The sequence below is a fragment of the Columba livia genome, chromosome 5 (genome assembly GCF_036013475.1).
Source record: "Columba livia isolate bColLiv1 breed racing homer chromosome 5, bColLiv1.pat.W.v2, whole genome shotgun sequence".
NCBI classification, from domain to species: domain Eukaryota; kingdom Metazoa; phylum Chordata; class Aves; order Columbiformes; family Columbidae; genus Columba; species Columba livia.
Window position 1 is genome coordinate 36,118,439 of NC_088606.1, and position 19,715 is coordinate 36,138,153.

A 19,715-nucleotide genomic window follows, 5' to 3' on the forward strand; every position below is an offset into this window, starting at 1 on the left:
TAGTCTAGTAAAAGTTGTTAAAGGCTAATTTACTGAAGGCTTTACTCTTTAACCCAAAGTAGAACTGCCAAATATGCAGCTTACATTCTTGGATAAGCTTAATTATGGGGAAATTTGGCTCTAGGGTTTTGAATTTAATAGGAATTTGCCTTCAGTTGGATGGCATCAATATGCTCTTACGAAGCTCAGACTTCTAATGAGTTTGTTCCAGAGGAGTCAATACTATGGTTCTTTTGGAGAGAAACTAAACAATGATTAGCGAAGGTGTTGATTCCTAAAGTGGCTGTAAATAGCACTGTTTACGATTTATGTCTTGGGCATTGTTTTGGGATACTGAGTTCTTGAGTTCTTACTTTCTGATTCAGAAGTACCTGATGACTGAGTTCTAAATATTGGAGCAATAAAGTGTTGTGATTTTTTTATTTAAAGAGATTATCAGCTATGTTGGTGTAATACACATAAACATGTTTGCATCACTGGTATGTAGAACTTGTACAAACTTAATCTTTAGGTATTTGTTTAAGGGGTTAGGTGTGTGACTGATACTTTTAAAAATGTATTCTTAATGCTCAGTGCTGCTTGGTATAATACCTATACAGTTTATTTCATTGTATGGTGAAATGCAAAGATATTCCACATTCATCAGTTAAAAACATTCTACCTCTCTTCCCATTTTCCCATTACAAAACACCTGAATTGCTGAAATCTGGCATCAGCAAGAAAACTTTGTGTGTTGTAGAGAAGTTTCATCATCTTGTATCCATTAAATTTTGATTTAGCGTAATTTTTATGCGCACTCATTTCAGGTAGAAGTGATGTCCGAATAACTTTTTTACTTTTCTGTAGAGAAACCTGTTTCAGGTGTTGTAACAGTAAAAAATACACATGAAAGGTAAATTTAATTTTGAACTTGTACAGAAAGCTAGGAAGACTGACTGGCTGTTTCTGGGTTGTAATTTCCATTTTCTCTTGCTGTTAGGTTTTTCTGGATTGCAGTGTAACAGTAGCTAATACAAGTTTGTGAACTAGATTTAGGTGTCCGATACTTTAGAAAGTTCTAATGACAGGGCAAAAATTTATGTTTGTTTATTTTGGGTTTTGTTGGTAGCAAATGCAAAGTATAGGCTAACGTTTATTTTGCTGTTTATCCATTTCACTGTCACAGAATAGTAAAGAAGATGGGAGATTTTTTTATATAAGAAATGAAAATCAGTATTCGGCTTTCAACTTTCAAATTAGAGGAGGGAAGAGGGCTTTAAAGATGCTATCAAAGAAGGAAGAGGTTGTTTTTAAATAAAATTTTTAACACAACTGTTTGAAGAGTCATCTTCAGCTTGATTAGTGTAAGAATTAAGAGGAAATACTTCCTCAAGTTCAAATGCTGTGTTGCAAGTAAATTGCACTGGGAGATTCACTCCATGATCTTAGGCAAAGAGAGATTTCTGCTGAATTCCACTTTCCTAGGTGTTGAATCTTTGTTCCTTAGCATCATTTGAGTGTTCTGCCGAGGGACTTACATCACTTAGCTTACCCGTGTTTTTCCCTGGCTTTCGTATAGCAATGTTTAATTTCTTAGTTCAACAGCTCAAGTGATGATATGGTTTTCTGGACAGGACTATTGCACCACTACATACAAAATAAGGTTGCCTTTCTTCAGGTTGAGGGGAGTCTTACATTCCTAGGAGTTTATTACAATTTTATGATGTTTTTCTTAATAAAAAGAACATCTGGTTTAACAAGGATGCGGAAAATGAATGTACTTTCTCTGATTTAGCAAAAGAGTTGAGCTGTGAAAGAGCTCTGCAGCCACACAGCTTATGTTCTTGAATTTAATTTGCGGAAATGAGTATGTTCCTGTCAGAATTTTGTCTTAAGTTTTTAACTGCTAACATAAGGCTGAAGAGTCCACTTTTATTTAATTGGAGAGAGAGATAGAGACAGGTACAGAAGGTCTCTAATGTTATATCTTTATAGCCTTTGTGAAGCTTTCTCATGCATTTTTCTTATGAAGTCTAGTAATATGGATTATTTATAAAGCATTTGATTTTCACATCCTATAGTGAAATGTTACTAATGCTTTATCTAAAGTCTTTTTCTACAGGTTTTCCTCATGACCTGTACTTCAAGTTACTAGATTGTATAAGTTTGTTCAGCAGTATTTCGTTGTAGTAGAAATCAGCATGAGTTCTTCAGTCATGGTTGGCATTGTTCCTGTAAGTTTAACAGATCTTTGTGATAAATACTGAGAAGGTTTGAAATAAGGGTGATTTGTAATTTTCACCCATTTCCAAGTGGTTACCCACATGTGAATTCAATTACATAGGTATATGTATGCCTGAGGTAGTAGTACTTCTATTTCCATTAGTGTTTGATGAGTAGGTGTACCATTTTATGGCTTCTGCTGCAAGCACAGAGAAAATTAAGATTTATCTGTTATTGCTGTCTACTAAAACAAAAACACAACAAACAACAACAACAGCAGGGAGAAAAGTGCTTTTGTTTCTGAGTTCTGGGTTCTCATCTAGTGTGTTATACTATTTACACAAAGATAACAGGTTTAGAATACTATTTGAGTATCTTTGAGTAATGAACATGCAGACATGTTCAGACTTTTCAGTAGGACCTCCTTTAATAATGTTCTCAAGGCGTGGGTCTTCAATTTACCATTTCTGTTTGGGAGGAAATACGCTCAGAGATGAATGCAAGTTTTGCAGTCCCTTACACCCATGGTGTCTCAGGTTTTGCCTTTTAAGAGAAACTAATAGGTTCTTTGTTTCTTTAACTGTCCTGCTTACATTATCAGGAAGAGATGCAAGTGGTTATAGGTGTGTGGTTGCTTTTTTGTGGTGGTTGGGCTCTTTTTATCTTTTGTCTCTTTTTTTTCCTTTGTCTACTTTTTTTTTTTTTTCTTTTAGATTTGCTTGAGTTTTTTAGGATGAAAAGCTCTTTCAAATCAATAGCTCGTGAGGGTTGTTTTTTTTTTTTGTGGGGGCAAGTGGATGAATTCACATAGTATGGTTCCATATGATGCGGTTCTATTGGAGCTGGCTCTCTGCTGCCGATGGGGGAGTTTCTGCTTCTGTCTGTCCTCACCTTTACCTTCCTGGTCTCAACCACTTGCTCCTACCTATTGTGCCAGTCCTGTCACCTTTCAGATAATTGTGAGCTGTTTTAGCATGCCACTTTAACCAAAAACAAACAAGCAAAACAATTTTGTAATATTTTGCAGTCTTGTTGAATTAAGGTGACTCACAGGGAGATTTGATAGGCTTCAAAGCCCTCTGAGGAGGTATTGGCTGTACAGCCCTAAAGTGGAGAGGGTAAAGGAGTAGTCAACAGAAAGAGTTATGATACTGCAGTCTTTGGGAACAGCGAACTAGCCCAGTTTAACAGTCCAAGGAATCATACTTGACAGTCTTTTTTCTGGTTCTTGTCATAAATTCATTAACTATGAGATCTCTGTTTGAACGGATCCAAAACTAGGGCACACTTGAAAGCCTAGTCAGCTTTGTTATGTGCTAGCAGCTGAAAAGTTAGCTGTGCACAAACATGAATTACGTGATTTCCCTGAATATTTACTGAAATGTTCTTCAAATATTAAATAGTGACTGCTACATTATAAAGAAACTACAACGTTTTGCAAATTCTGAACAGTTGTCTCAGTCTGAAAAATTTTGAGTTCTGACTTTGCTACTTGTCTTAACTTCTCAGGAGTGAGAGACATTGCAGCAGATTTCATGTACCTGAATTCACGTGGGCATAATCTTTTCTGCAAACTGCGACCAAATATATTTGCCTTCACTATCCATTGCATTTATCCTGGTTGAGGATGGTTTTTTTCTTCTGTGGTAGCAAGGGCTTGTTGTCTTTGTCTAACACGGTATATCACCATAGTAATAATATTGAAATGGGTTATTGTAGAAAAAAACTGTCATACACTGCATGTCTGATACGCATTGCTTACAGTGTCCTCCAGAAAAAGCAAATACCGATGATGTTAATTAGAAAGAGAAAACCTTAGGGAATTATGTCCATGACGTTAAAAACCTTCAGAAGGAAACTTCTAAAATTTATGCAGCAGTTATTAGGGATTTGCTCAGTGGAACACTCACCACAATCTCAGATGAGTTTGGGAATTAAAAACTTGTGACATCAGAGATCTGAGTATATAAAACAGTTTGGTTTTGTTCTGTTTTGTTTTTCTTTCCTGTAAAGAACTAGAGAAGAGCTCAAATGAACTGTGGTTGTTCTGAGTGCGTGACAGAGTTTTGTGAAGTGCAGAGATCATAGATCATACAATTTTTATGTTCTATATTTCAGAATTTCAATCTTCAGAAGTCTCAACTTATTTGTGTGGTCAGAAAAAAGTCAGAAGATCCTTATCTCCTTTCCCCCTCACACAGCAGTGAGTAATATAGTCACAGAACTAATCAGGTTAAATCATTAAGGACAGTCATTAAAAAGAAATAATCACTTTGTTGTCATCCATTCAGATGATATTGCAAAAAAGAGTTGCAAGAGAGCCCAAGGGGGGAGGCCACATAAGAGGCTAGCACATGTATCTTTATTATATAATATTTATGAGACTTTACTTGCAAGTTTATTGCAAGTTGAAAGATGGGCTTGGTCCCCTAGATCTAGCCTCTTTGAGACTGTTGATCTAGATTGCTAACGTTTTGGTGTTTTTGGATGAAAGCCTGCAAGGTCTGTCCCTTTTCTTTAGATGGTGGTTCTAATTGAGTTTGTCAGATTGACCAGGTATTAGAATATGAAAATGTGAGTAAGAAAAAAAAATATTTTCTCAGAATACTGTAAATATGTTTTAAGAACAACTTGCTAGTGGAGGACTAAAGTAATGCAATTTCATATGAATTTAGATGTCAGATGAGATGTAAATTATTAAACATTGTATATTCAGTTTAATTTGGGATTAGTATAGTTACATATCATCGGTCACGTCTCTCAAGTGAAAGTGTCATATTGCTACTCATAAACATTTACTGTTAATATTACGTAGTAAAGCAGTGGCAAACATTGACATTTAAAATAACATGCTAAAAAATATGGGGATTAAAATGAGACCAGGATGCAAGAGCCAAAGCCAAAAAGGATACTGTGTGAAGGGGATGGGGGAAAGAACTAAAATAGCAGCAGTATTTTTAATTTCACAGAAAGTAAGACAACTGTTTAAAACAAGGACAGGCATGTTTATTTTTAAGACAATGAAATCTTAAGTCTTAACTGTCTGTGAATAGGTGATAAGAAATGACTATCTTGTTATCGTGCTTCTGGCTGTCTTGTGAGATCTGTTAACATCCCCTGGAATTCTAGGAATTTCTTTACTCTTCATTTGTTGTGCTTGAAGGCTTTTAAACGTTTGGAAAAACGTTTGCTAAATTAAGATAATGCTTTTTTTCTTTCACTGTTCTATCATCTTTTCATTGCAGCCCATAGACATCCATGTTATCCACTCATATCTATGTATAAAATAAATGCTTCTTGTTGAGTGGGGATTGCCGGTGCTAAGGACTTGATTAGAGCTGACTATTCAAACGTATGCATAGTTGTAGCCTATTAATCTATGCCATAGTGGGATGCCAGGGTAGTAAATCTTACGTGCTGGGTTAGAGTAATGTGGGTGTCAGACCATTTAATGAGTTATAGCGTTGTTTTTTTTTCTGTGGGCTACTTTTTGAAACTGAGCATGTTTCATTTTTCAGGTTTTCATTAATTGGTGTAGAGACTACCTTCTGCCATGCTCTTCACCTGAAGTAAAATTTAGGTCTTGTTGGCACTAGGACTTGCTCACAAGTGTTAAAAACACATCACACTGTGGCAGAGCTTTATAGATGATACAGATGGCAAAATGTAAACAAAAGTTAAATACCGTATTATTGAATTTTAAAATCTGCTTGAATTACCTTGGTAAAAGTGTTCGGGTTTTCTATGTAGATGTGATTTTTAGCAATGAGCTTCTTGAAGTCTACTCTTACCTGTTTCTGTTGTCATTCCCTCTCCCCAATACATCTGTAGTGATTCCACCTGACATGTAGTGATTCCACCCCCTCATGTCTGTTTTTCATTCGGTTTGAGTAGAAGTTAAACAATGCTGATGTGTAAGTGGTAGTGTACATTTAAAACAAATGGAATTGTGGCATGTAAGAAAGATGTTTATCCTTAGTGTTTTCAACAATTGCTTTTAATCTTTGTCAGCTTTGGAAGCATTTTATTTATTTGTGTAACCAAGAAGAAAACATTCAGTGGAAAGTCAGATTTAAGTCTAAAGAAAGCTTCTTGTGCAGTGGTTCTACTTGACTTGTGCTAGCACTTTTAACTGACTAAAGGGTCTCATTTTTGAGATTCTAATGCAACGTTTGTTTTTCACAGAGATTTGTAAGAATTTAAATAAGATGTAAGTGTTCCTCTTCATATGACTGCTGTGTTGTTTCTTTTATAAAAATCAGCCCGTTAAATTTCGTAAAGCTTAGATCAGGCTTACTCTAAGGGACATTAGTGTGTTTAGACCTAACAGAGATAAAATATTATTAAAAGTAATCTACCGTGGTGTATCCCACATATCTCTTCAACTGATTTCACCCACCTGAATCGTTGAGACTGTATGTTTTGTGATGGTTGACTTAAACAGAACTGTTGAAGTGCTGTACTTCAAAGGTTTTGTTGGCATCACTACTGCAGCATAGTGATAGGTTCCAGCCATCTGCTGACCAAGCTTGACAGAACTCACAAAGTGTTTTATCGCCTCTGCATGTGAGTGATGGTCTCTGTTCCTAACAGGGCTGGAAGCCGGGCTGCCGCGGTCTCAAACTCCGGGGGAAGGCAGCGGAGCGGGCCGAGGAGGCCCGGCCGGCCCTTGAGGTGACTCCCGCGGCTCTCGGCCCGGGCGCGACGGGAGCCGGCAGAGTCGTCGCCATGGCAACCGGGGCCTTGGCTGCGGCGGAGAGTGCGGCCTGCTGCCCGTGGGGCTGCGCTGCGGGCATCGCCCCCCCGGGGACACATAGGTGACTCGTCGCTGTTTTGGAAAATTGGCAACGAAAGAGAGTACTTTGATTCGTGTTAACAATTGCACATCTTGCATTTCTGCTTTTAATTTTGAGGCAGCAAGAACTGTTTATTCACACTATTGTCTGTTGCGTTGGTTAATTAAATTAAAGATGACCTCTTTTAGAAATATATCTAGTAGTCGGATGTGACTAAAAGTTACAACCATGACTGAAACAAGAACAGTGTTGTATTACGCTGAGTATTTGTTTAAAATAATCTTTGGATATACCTTAGAAATCAGTTTATGCTTCTACAGAGAAACTGGTTAAAATCCACTCTCATGTGTAAATACACAGTGAAATTATGACATATACTCTGAGTGTCATAATTTCATACAGTTTGTACACAGAAATTGCAAAGGTACATTGCATATATTTTACTGCAAAGGTGCAGTTGCTGAGGAGAGGTCTGAGTGATGTGGCTGTTGATTGACATGATGTGCTCTCTTTATTGCTCCATGTTTTTCATGAAAAACACTTCGTTAGTATCTGTTCAGGAGATAGTAGCCCTGTATCTTTTCAAGTTGATAATGTAGACTAGCCAGTTCTCGAGCTGTGACTTTTTTGATTGTTGCTACCGCATCAACAGATAAAGAAGCCTAATAAAATGTGTCTTAAATAGAGCACAGTTCTTAAATGTGCTACCAATGCAATTAAAAAATGTGCTTATAAATTCCAATGTTTGTGTGTCAAGCAATTTGTTTATACAGTTTGTAAAACTGGAATCTACCCTTAGCATCTGAATTTCCAGTTTAATCCATTTTTCTGTGCTTTTAATGTTGCGGAATTAACATTATGGTTCCTCGTGTACAAATGTAACTTAGAAAACACTAAATGAAAATGACTTTCCTTCTGAGGGTTTAGCCCTTTCTGCTGCTGATCCATGTATCTTGCACATTTAAGTGAGCATGGAATGTTAAAACCTCTTGGCATGTCTGAAAACCCTTTGAAATAAACATGTTGAACTGAGTTACTGTGCTTGGCAGATTTGATAACAAACCCTGGTCTGAAATTATTAGAAATAAGAGTCAGCTGGGTATTAGAGGAGAGAGTTTTCATCCAATACTGAGACTACACTAGAGCATCGAATTAGAGGAGATCATATAAAATATTGGAGACTAAAAAACCCAAACAAACCATGCCAGAGTTGCAATCTTGAATGTGTTGCAAAGTTAAAAAATAATTCTTATTTTCTATTACAGAATTTTTAAAAATTATCGAAGATGTTATCAAGGTGTCATAGGTTCTGTAACTTTTACTTGCTTTTGAAAAACATCAGCCTTTTCCACTCTGTACCTGGTATTACAGGTTCTCTTAAGCTCTACATGATATATCTGTGAAGTATTTTCTACCATAAACTCAAGTCTTTAACTCTCATCAAGTAGTGGTTAATTTTACGCTGTGCAACGTGGTTCGTGTTGTGGTTTCCTTTATATAAGTCTCTTAATCTTGCACACTCAATGAAATACTGTTGAGGAAACACATGATACTTGGGAGATGATGCAGGGAAAGCCAGGATCTTTTGTTTCTACACTGAGCTTCTATTTGTGAAGAAAAAAAATGTTTTGCTTTGTTATTTTGCAATTTTTATGACTTAGGTTTTCCTTGCTTAGAAATCTGAACTACTGAGTAAAAATAACAGTAAACCCACCATTATATGAGCCATTAATAACATGTAGCAGCGATCTATGGCATAATTTTATGCTCATATTTTGTTCATAATTCAGATATCAGGAAGCATCTTAATCTTTTAGTTTACTTCAGCAACCTAGAATTCATATTCCCGTTGGTTTTAATGAATATTTTAATATACTGTGTCTATCGTAGTTTTCAGCTGATGATAAATCCTTTGCACTGTGTCTGATATAAATATTTATTTCTTGTGTTTATAATACAGTTACAGAACTAGGTTGGGCTTTTATATTCTCAGCTGTGCCAAAACTAATGAAATTCAGTTGGGGGCGAGCACTGAACTCCCTTGCAGTCGTTCAGAATTTGCAACTTGAATGAATTTTAAAAAGGCAACTATCAAGTCTAGTCATACTTCTAGTGTTGAAAGAATTTTAAACACCACCAAAATGTAGCACAAAACCTCAGCCTCTAGAAAATGTAATTTCTGCTCTTTGGAAATTGCTGAAGCAAGACAAATTTAATTTTACTGTACAGAATTCAGTTGTTAAAGCAATTAGGATTGCTGTGCACACCAGACACAGTCCCCAGGAAACCACCTTACAGCACTTCTCTTTCTGTCCCTGTCAGTATGTATTTTATACTAGTATCTGTCTTGCACACCAAGCATTTATGTTTATTCTTCGACAGAGCTTTTGGGGTCTGTGTTTTGTTTAGTGTATTCAGGCTTGTTAAACAGAAGATTAAAGCCTGACATTTTTAGAGGTCAATATGAAGAATGGTGTGTGGCTTGTAAAATACAGTATTTTTGAGAATAGTAAGTATAGTTAGCAAGACAGTAGTTGTATTTGTTCTGTTTTCTTTGATTTTGCTGTTTTGCTGAATTTGCACCAGAAATATAGTTTGTTTGTTATTCATAATTACTTCACATATAAATTCTTGTGTGATGACTGACGATGATTGGGGTGGCTGAAATGCTCATTCTCAATAGCTGTACTTATGTTAGCAGTTTATATAAACCCTCCTCTCTGGGGCAAAAATTTCACGTGTGCTCTCCAGGACTGCATTGGTAAGGCTTGTGATATGAAATTGGACAGAAAACAGTCATAAATCTGCTTTATTTGGAAAGATCTGTGTGTCATGTGGAAATCCTAAGGTTCCCCTGCTAGGTGTCAGCAGTTCAAAGGAAGATAGTCAAAGCCGTAATTTAATGTTGTTAAACTATGAGCAACCAAACTTTGTGTAACACAGAAAGACTTGTACGTATCTAACGAATATAAGAGTTGCTAATACCAAGCTCTAAAGTGGAGAAGAATTCTGTTATTTCCAAATATTCCTCTGTATGTTTTGCATACGGCATAATAAAAATCAGTATGATTGAGTATGTCTGCAAATTCTTTATTATAAGAATTAATGGAACGAAATAAGGTCGTTTTGGGCTGAAAAGCTAGTTTATTGGATGATCCACAGATTGCAGAGAACAGACTGTATAACAGCCTTCCCTTATTGTTGTTTATCTTGGAATTTTTTAAAAATGCAAAATAAACCTTCAGAAGGAAAAACCAAGAAAACTGTTTCTGAAATTGTTCGTCATAAGAATTTTGATACCATGCTTATTGATTAGAATAATGTTCTGTTCATGGTGCCTTCCTCAAGCTGAATCTTATTTTTAACCTCAGCTACACCACACCTTAATTTGAGAACTGAGTTAACATTTTATCAGTGTCATATTTTACATTTTAAATTCCTTAGGACCATTGTAGCGAGGGACTTAGAGCTGATCTGAATTTTTTTCCTTACGTGACTATTTTGTTGTTTGTAATTGGGCAGCGGCATTTTTCCAAAACTCTTCAAGGTGAGTATTTGTGATGTCTGAAGCAGACTTGAAAAAGCAGAAAGAACAGTGGCTTAGGTTTGGAAGGGGTCACTCGTTACCAGAAGTTCTTTGATTAAATGAAGTTTTTCCAGCATTCCAGACTTAGAGCGTGCCTATGCCTTTATGGATTACCAACCAGTTATATCTGGGGGGATGGGGTTTTGTGGTGTTGGTTTGATATTTTGATAGCGTCAGATTTTAAGCTGCCCTGATAACTGCTATTTCATATCATCATTTGTATTACCTGAAAGTGATTACTTTGCCTGTACTCCTTATTGCTTGCTTCAGAGACATCTAACTTTCTAGGATACCAAAAATATCTTCTATTTAAAATTCTCCTAAAATTCTCTTATAACTTTATTGCTAGGTTTTTGAATATTGCTTTTAAAGTGTGACTGCAGGAGAACTCAAATTTTCTATAACTCTTGTTTCTCTCTTAACTGACTTGGATCTTAAATAGCGAATGTGAGCAGCTTAAATGTCTCAGTTACTCTTTTCAGTAGAAGCTCCAAGTAAGATACAAAGTACATATAAAGTATTGGAAAAGGCAAACTAATGTTGCCTATTAGTGGTATTTACCTCAGACAATATTTTTGTTTACTGGTCTTCAGTGCTTATTATAAAGAGATTTTTAAACTTATTATATGTACATATACATGAGTTTTTATTGTACCTTTTTTCTGAGTTAATCTCAAAAGATACTATTTATCTTAGGTAGCTAGTACTTTTAAATTTAGAATAAATGTAGCTAAATCTGCCATAAATATTTTTGATCACTTATTAAATATTGGCCAGCAACTTGATTTTATCATGTGTAGATTCTTTATCTTCAGTGAGTGTTGACATTATTTAGCTTACGCATGACGGAGTGTTATAATGGTATCTTTAAAGTTGCATTTTACTTCTTGCATCTCCTCAGACAGTTTGACTTTAGCACTGAGTAGATGGACATTATTCATTCCTTCAAATTGCTTTGACACCTGTTAGTTGTACCACGTGAACTGAGGAATGCGAGTTTTCTTTCAGCTTGTCAAAGTTGAAAAGAGATGAATGTGACTTTCAAAAGGCTCTGTCTTCAGATAAGCTATGGCCAGTACAATGTGGTTGAAAGAGAATTTGAATTATCTTCCATCCACAGTTAAATTAGTGTTCTTTGCAATTTTCTTGTACCTACTGAGAGTTCCTTTTTTGGGACTGGTAATTCTGTACAGTGAAGTTGCCTTTACAGAAGGGGAAATGTGGCTTTCCAAGAATAGTTTTGTTAAATTGTTACCTGCCTTTCTCTGAATTTTGGAGGCTGCTTTTTGATATGGTGCTTTATATGACCCCATCTGAATGCTAACTTTGTTACTGTAGTCTTCAAAAAGCTGTTCTTTTTAGGTTGGGTACTAGCTGAAAGTTTTAGAGGCCCCAGGTAGTTGCGTGGTACTTGCAGTGCCAGCCCCACAACTGTGTAGCTTTTGATGGTCTTTTTTGTTGCCTGTTTTTTTTTCTGAATCTGGGAAGTTTGAGCATTGAAATCATCTCTGCGTATCAGTGCAGTGCAATTAAGTATCTTTTAAAGACAAAGAGTTTTTACTACCATACAAATACTTTAATATTTACTTCATAGGTCTTAGTAATAACTGGTAGTAGTGACTAAGTGGGAAACAAGTGAAAAAAATAGTTTTGGTGTTGCTGTATGTAGCTGTATATTGCTCCTTATGAAAATGAAAAGCTATGCTTATTTAGAATTGCAAGCTGGCAAAAACTTGTGTAGGAGGTCATGTTGCTGCTTTTCCAAAACAGTACTATTGGTATTTAATTTTCAACTTAATTACACTGTAAGCATCCTTCCCTTCCTCCTCCAAACACAAACATTTGGTTTGAGAAAGCTGGTTGTTTAGGTTTTTTTTTTTTGTCTTGGTGTTTCCAGTGTTTAATAAAAAATTCAGCTGTTTATAGCATTTCCTTTCAGCAAATTAAAAAAAAAAAGAGAGAAAAAGGAACTTGAAAAATAAAGTGTAATGGCAATACTGTACACAACTATTAATTAATTCTATGGCCTTTTACTTGAGCATATTGAAGATAACATATCATTGGCTTTGTGATACAGAAAGGCAATGTGGTATAAAACACATTGTTATACGTATTATATAATGTTTAAGAGCTGAGTGGTTGTATATATATCAAGACACTGAAGTTCTTTAGCCTGAATCATCAGGAATGAGGAACCAGATTAGGGTGGAATGGTATGGTGGAATGTCACTGCTTGACTGTGGAAGTGAATTATTGTTCTCTGTCAAATCTATACCTGTGTACACCCACACAAGGATTTTTACTCATGTAGTTAATACTTTCTGCTTTAATGCATACCTAGAGGAAATCCTAAGAGTAGCTGCTAATCTGAACTGTCCAACCCTTGTTTTAGGACTGTATCCCTGCTTGGAATTGTTTAAGTGCAGCTCCAGACTGCTTTCGATTTTATCTTTTGGAAGAACCTGTCTTCTCTGAACCTGGGAAGCAATGTTTGTATAAAAATGCCTCCGTTTATGAGTAATAAATGCAAATATATTTACTTGTGTTTAACTTCATAAATTTCTTGTGAACATGTCATTTATAACAAGTGATTCCTGTTTAAGCATGGTTTATGTTGGAATTTTAAAGAATGAAGGGATAAATTAAAACACGGTGGGAACTTTCAGAAAACTGCTTATTTGCAATTGTGTGTGTTAAGTGCAGAATCTCCACTGTTTGACTGGGAATTGTAGGAGTCTTTAGAATTAGTTTGAACAGTACTCCTTTTCCAGCATTGGCACATGAAGTTTAGTGAAATAGATTTGTGAAGGTTCTGTAGTTCTTAGTAGGGGAAGAAGCACTATGTAAATGTGGAGGAAAAGTTTCGTTGTTCTGATGCCTGGGGACCTGGAGAACTGTCTTGGGTGTTTTCTTATTTATGCAGTTATTTAGTAACTTCTTTTGAATATCTTTCATCAGGTTTTCTTCCTGGATGTCTCTTCAACTGTCTTGTGATAGAAGCAAAGTGTTTTTGAAGTTATAATGGATTTTACGCAACATCGTAACAAAAACTGGCCTAGTAGCAGCATTTCTGTTTGAAGAGAATAAGCATAATTGCAGATAATCATGACAACTTCTCACATGAATGGACACATCGCTGAAGATTCTGATGGTGAAGCAAAAAATGTGGATCTTGCATATCCTGAGGAATCTCAGAAGCACAGAGAAATGGCTGTTGATTGCCCTGGGGATTTGGGCTCCAGGATGATGCCCATGCGGCGGAGCGCCCAACTTGAGCGAATCCGCCAGCAGCAGGAGGACATGAGGCGCAGACGGGAAGAAGAGGGAAAGAAACAAGAACTGGACCTTACTGCTTCCATGAGGCTAAAGAAACTGGCACAAATTCCTCCTAAAACTGGAATAGATAATCCAATATTTGACACAGAAGAAGGAATTGTGTTGGAGAGCCCTCATTATACTGTGAAGACAGTAGGTAGGTAAAATGCAGTGAATGGGCTAAAAGAGAAAGTATTTAGTTGGTATTCATGTTCTTTTAGGCCACTGAAAATTTAATTTAGTTAATTCTTGCTATACAGATTTAAAGTCTTATGGTCCTTTGGGTTTGTGGTTCTTTGGGTTTTTTTTATTTATATAGTCAAATATCAGGCTTATGTGCCTCAGCAAGTGTTCAAAACCTTTCCATTTGGGGAACAGTTAAATACTTTGCAGATAACTAATGAGTTAAGTGTATGTCTCCATCATCTTTAGGCAGGGGAAAACCATGCAAGTAATATTAATACCTAATTTTATTATGTTTGATGAAGCATAGAGCAGAATAAGCAACAAATAAACACTTATTGTCATTTAAAATTAAAACACAAGAGTTTTTAATATTTTGAAGAGAATCATGCTGGTGGTTTCTTCTTATTCTGGCTGTCTTGCATTATCAGTTGTCACCTGATATAACTTACATTTTCTCTTAAAAGTGTTGGTGTTGATTGTGAAAGTCTGCTTACCTTGGCACTTAGACATTGAAAATGTAATGTTAGTAATTTTTGAAGAAATAGATTCTGAAATTGTTAATTTCATAGCTGTCATTGCTTTCACTGTGCTTCTGTAGAAAATGTTTCTAACCTTTTCTTCCTCAAACGTAAGTACCTCTTTGTCTAAAAGGTTATGTGTTGCTGGAGTGAAAAGAGGCACTGGAATTTTTAGGAGTTTAGTTCAGATTTCCAAATCTATATTGTTCGAAGATCCAGACTGCTTTAAAAAGGTGCCTTTTGGGGGGGGGGGGCTGCACTAAAGATTGTTGCTGTTCTCTCTTGGCTGGTAATTGAGAACACAGAGTGAAAAACAGCTATCAAATTGTTCCTTTTGTTTCTTCATCTTTAGTGTTTGTGTGCCTGAACAACATTCCTGCTAAAGACATGGCTCTATTCTGTAATGTCTGGTAATCCTCATTCTATCAATCCCTCCTTAGCAAACTTTAGGCTGAAAAGGGCCATCAGTAAGTCAGCCCATCCAACCTGCTGCTGTGAAAGCAGGGTCAGTTACCAACAATGCAGGTGGACCCTGTTTTAGCACAGGACTTGTCAAAGGAGCATATTCTGTACTTTATGAAGTGTTAAATATTTGATTGTGAAATTCTCTTATTAGAAAGAGGGAACACAAAGCAGAAGACGAAAAGATTGATGTCAAACAGTAGAAGTGACTTCTGCTGCGACTTGCTTAGCCACAGTGCCTAAAAGCTCTGATGACTGACTACACAAGGAATTAGAAACTAGAACTATGGAAGGGAGGAGAGTGTGCCTTGGAATTAGAAAGCTGAGGCTGTTTCATGCCAGAGATACTGAGAACTGAGAGGTCAGTATAGATAGAAACCAATGGTCAAAGAAGCTGGTCATGGAAGCTGGTAGGAATGAGAAATGAGTAACAAGTATGGATCTAGCAAGCTTGAGAACCAGTATGGAGCAGGGGTAGACTGAAGCTGTTCGAATAGGAGACAGTGGTGGAGAAATCACTATGATGACAGAAGGCTGTTTGAAAATCTCTGTGTGGGGATAAAATGAGTACAGGCTGTGGGGGAAGCTGAGAGATTGTCAGAAAAAGACGGTAGTTGTGAAAAATTGGAAGGAGGAAACTCGTTTTGGCTCATCAAGAAGAGAAGTGGGGAAATTTGTCTGAACAAAAACTAGAGTTGTGTGAATACTTGATGTAAGAAGGAAAACACCAAACACTGGAGACAAGAATATAGAGCTGTGTATGTGGAAAGAGGTAAATTAGGAAATAGCAACATATAGGATAAGCTGCATCTTGAAGGAAAATGACTAGATGATGTTGTCCACAAGGGCAAAACTCCACTTTGGAAATAGAAGCTTGCATCTTGTCATTGCTCTGTTGTCAGCGTATTTCTGTAAAAACGGTAATAAAAGGCATGATTTAGCTATCCCCTCAAGTGTTATTTCCCTCAGTGTTTGGATACCATGAAAATGAGGAGACGAACAATGTCTAGTTGAAATTGCAGTAAATAAGGCTTAAAAGAATGTGCATAGAGCGGAAGTATTGACTAGCTCGGTGAATGAATATGTTATGTTCTTTGAGCTAGAAAGGCAAGGAACTTTAGGAGATGTAATTAGACTAAATCATGATACATCCATATATGCACCAGGGAGCTGAATTAGGGCTTCATAAGCATATCTTTTGATGAGAGAAGTCATGATGTAATATTGACAGGCATATAAATATCCTATTGTTATTTCCTTGCCAGTCAGAATTATATTAACAATTTGGATTAGATAGACTTAAGAAGGGAGGATTTATAATAGTTTAGCACTCCTGTTGAGAATGATACTTTTGATTTCACTGGACTGTGATGCTGAGTTGTTGCAAACATAAAAAAAAGTTCTAAATGAAATGCTGCGATCTATTAATCTATATAGTCCCTGAAGAGCCTCTGTTCTATCTGTAGTGCTGTCAAAACTAGAGTAATAATTTTAAATTTAACAAACTACTTCAGCAGTAATTTAGTTTCTTTCAAAATTTTCTTCCACTAGTAAGCGTGTCCTTTTTCCAGTTTCTGGATTAGTTGTTCTAACATGTGACACTTCCGATCAATTTCAAAGGAATTTTTAATTTTTTTTTTTTTTTAATTCTGAAAGCTCTCTGTTCTGGATTAGCATCAGGGCTAGGGATGTTGCCTTATGAATATATATGCACACACAAAATAATACGGTTCCTTGAGACCATCATCATTAATACTACTGCTTTTTTATTGAATACCTGATTGAAGAGGCCAGATATTTTTAAATTTATGTGTAGAACTTTTTGGTCTTAAAGAAACTTGCTAGGCTATGACTTTCTCCAAAAAATAACTGCTAGTGTGTGAGTTTTTTCACGGTTTGTTTGGTTATACTGAATTTCTGATCTACACTGCTCCTGACTTTTTCCATCTTCCTGCTTTTGTTGTCCAGGTGAGAGTGTTTAGCCACTTTCACAAATCTCTAAGCTTTGTTAGGAGAACCCCAAATAAACCTGGGCAAGTGCTAGTGAAATATAGATATTAAACTACCATTATTCATTTCTTTTTAAAAATACTGATTTTAGTTTTGCTTTTTAGTGTGGGTGGGGCTTTTTTGTATGTCAATCCATAGCGCCTCTGCTTAAAGATAGTGTTTTAAATAAAGATATTGACATGATTGTCTGTATTTTTAGTTTTGAAAATATTTCTTAACTGCCAGTGTCTAATTTGGTAGATCGTTGCCAAGTCTTTAATCTTTGCATTTTAATCAACAACAACAACAACAAAAAGGCAGACTACATTAAACAAATCAGATGTGATTTATAAAAATAAACCAGGAACCGTAACAAACATGTCCTTTAAAATTGTTTTGATTATCAAAACAGCATATGGCTTAGACAGCTGTCTAACTGGAAATAACTAGAACATGTGCATATAAGTATTTAACTGGCTTTTTCACTGCAATGTAGTTCTACAAAATGTAGAAACATTTTTGTTTGCTGCTGTTCATTCAGCTAATTTAGGTAATGTAGTTAAACAAGTAACTGACATTTCATGTAAGTAAACCTTTTGTGGCTATATATCTTTTTTTTTTTTTTTTTTAGGGGGAAAAGCTGTCTATTTTTTGTTCTTATACCTTGGGCAAAACTTACTCATAAATGTTATAAATAAACTTCTCAAAATAGTTTTGGATAAAACAGCACTTTTCTTAGCCTTGTGACTCAAGTAATACATAGAGCATATGTACGCTATGTGCTAGTACCAGCACACAAAGTAGTCCAGAGATCTATAAAAAAGCTTGGGAATCAAGATACTGCTGCTGACATGTAATAAAGCCAGTTTTATGTTCTTAAGTTTGCTGTCCATAACTTTTTGTTTAAGGTGATAAACAACAACTGTTTTCTTCTTTTTCTTATCTAACATATTAAGCTGTGACCGCAGGTCCTCCCCTGCAGTTGCATAGTTTTGCCTCGGCAGTCTTTTGATTAATGTGTATATCTCACAGTGCTCATTCACATTCCAGCCATTTCATAGCCTAATGGAAAAAAGGCTGCAACCGTTCTTATAAAAGAAAAGTTCATAAAAAGTAGTTGATTGCCAGTTGATCTGGGATTAAAAAAAAGGACTCATTCTGCAAAAGAACCCTGACATTTTTCTGTGAGTAAATGCAGATGTTAGTCTTTTACTGATTTATTTTTTTTTCTTTCTTTCTCCTCAAGACAATCCTTTTACTAGGAAGTGTCTTTCGTTACCTGTTTTGTTTCTGGTTTTTGTTTGGTTTGTTTCTTTTAAAACAAAAACTAAAAAAAATACTGCAGTGAAATCTAATTTGTGATTTAGAATTCAGAAATGGGAACCTAGAGAGAGTTAGGTGTGCATAAAGCTGGATTTCTAAGTGGTTTTATGTGTATGTTTTTTTTAACTTTAAACAAGTGACTAAGATATGGATTGATAGCTTTTGGAGAATGTTTCATTTCACTCCTTTCAAGCATTATTTCTCTTTCAGAATCTTTATGAGGGGGGTATTTGTTTGCTATGTCATGGTGGGGGGAAATCATTTGGTATAGGACTTTTGCATCCAGCACAGATGCACTCAGTGTAGGAGGGAATTATGTGGGAAGGAGAGTGCTCTGGTAGTTTGTAAGAAAGGGTGGCAGAAGGAGCTAGCAAAGTACTGGAAACAGAATATGCAGAATAAGATATCTGACTTTCTGTGTGTGTTTAAATCTTATATGGAATGTGTATTAGAAAGAATTGTGTGTGTATATGTGTGTATTTCTCAGATATCTAAGGGGAGACAGAAAATTCAGAAGTAATGGAATAAAATAATTTGTGCATAGGAAGAGTTAGAAGAAGTTAGGTTCTTCTATAATGCCTCACTGGTTTTTGAATATGGTAACAGTAACAAATAGCAGAATTTTGGGTCAGTGTATTTTTTAACTGAATATGCATCAGTAGGAACTTTAACATATGATTGGTTTACACTACTTTTTTTTTTTTAATGCTTGAAAATAGTGCACTTCCTCAGACTTGGGAGAATCAGTTGCTGAGATGCTTTGGCCGTCTGCATACTCCTCTGGGCAAGGCATTTTTCAGCTGACAAGGTCCTATTTAGCAAATATTCTTGCTTGTAGAGTGTTCTTTAGCCATCTCTAGATGACATTTCCCCTGTGTGATAGGCAGTGTATTGTGTATGCAGTTCCCTAGTGAGACATCGACCGCCTTAATTGGTGTTATGAGCTGTACTGGATTTCACCTGTGGAATATTCTGCGCAGCCGGTATCCCAGCTTCCCAGGCAGCTTTTGTATTGACCTTTGTTTCTTGGTGGTTACAGGAAGAAACCCTTGACCTTTGGTGGGTAGGATATTTTTAGCATGTGTGAAACGGTTTCGGAGGTTTTTATTATTTTAATTGACCTGCAGACACTAAAGTACAGGAGTAATAGCTCTGGATTGTTTATTTCCTTTTATTACAGGAAGACTGACTTGGAAAGTCAGAATTGAAAACATATATGGACATGTGCTTCGTCTGAAATTAAAACCATTAAACTTATTTGCAATGCATATTTTATTAGGCTGTACAGTTTTCATGTGCCCATTTATCAACCATTTCAATCTTGTGCTCAACAAGCTT

General features: G+C 36.1%; 1 protein-coding gene across 4 annotated transcripts in view; it reads left to right on the plus strand.

Annotated features, from left to right (window-relative positions):
* Positions 1-19,715, plus strand: part of PALS1 (protein associated with LIN7 1, MAGUK p55 family member) — a 58,697-nt gene that overhangs the window by 15,546 nt on the left and 23,436 nt on the right. For 2 of the 4 annotated variants that reach the window (XM_065064349.1, XM_065064352.1), the window contains exon 2: positions 13,543-14,056. In XM_065064349.1, the coding sequence (XP_064920421.1) occupies positions 13,690-14,056 (367 nt within the window). In that variant the 5' untranslated portion in view covers positions 13,543-13,689. Of the gene's footprint in view, positions 1-4,320; positions 4,406-6,795; positions 6,877-13,542; positions 14,057-19,715 lie in introns of all 4 variants that reach the window. The other 2 variants (XM_065064350.1, XM_065064351.1) reach the window with 2 other exon arrangements.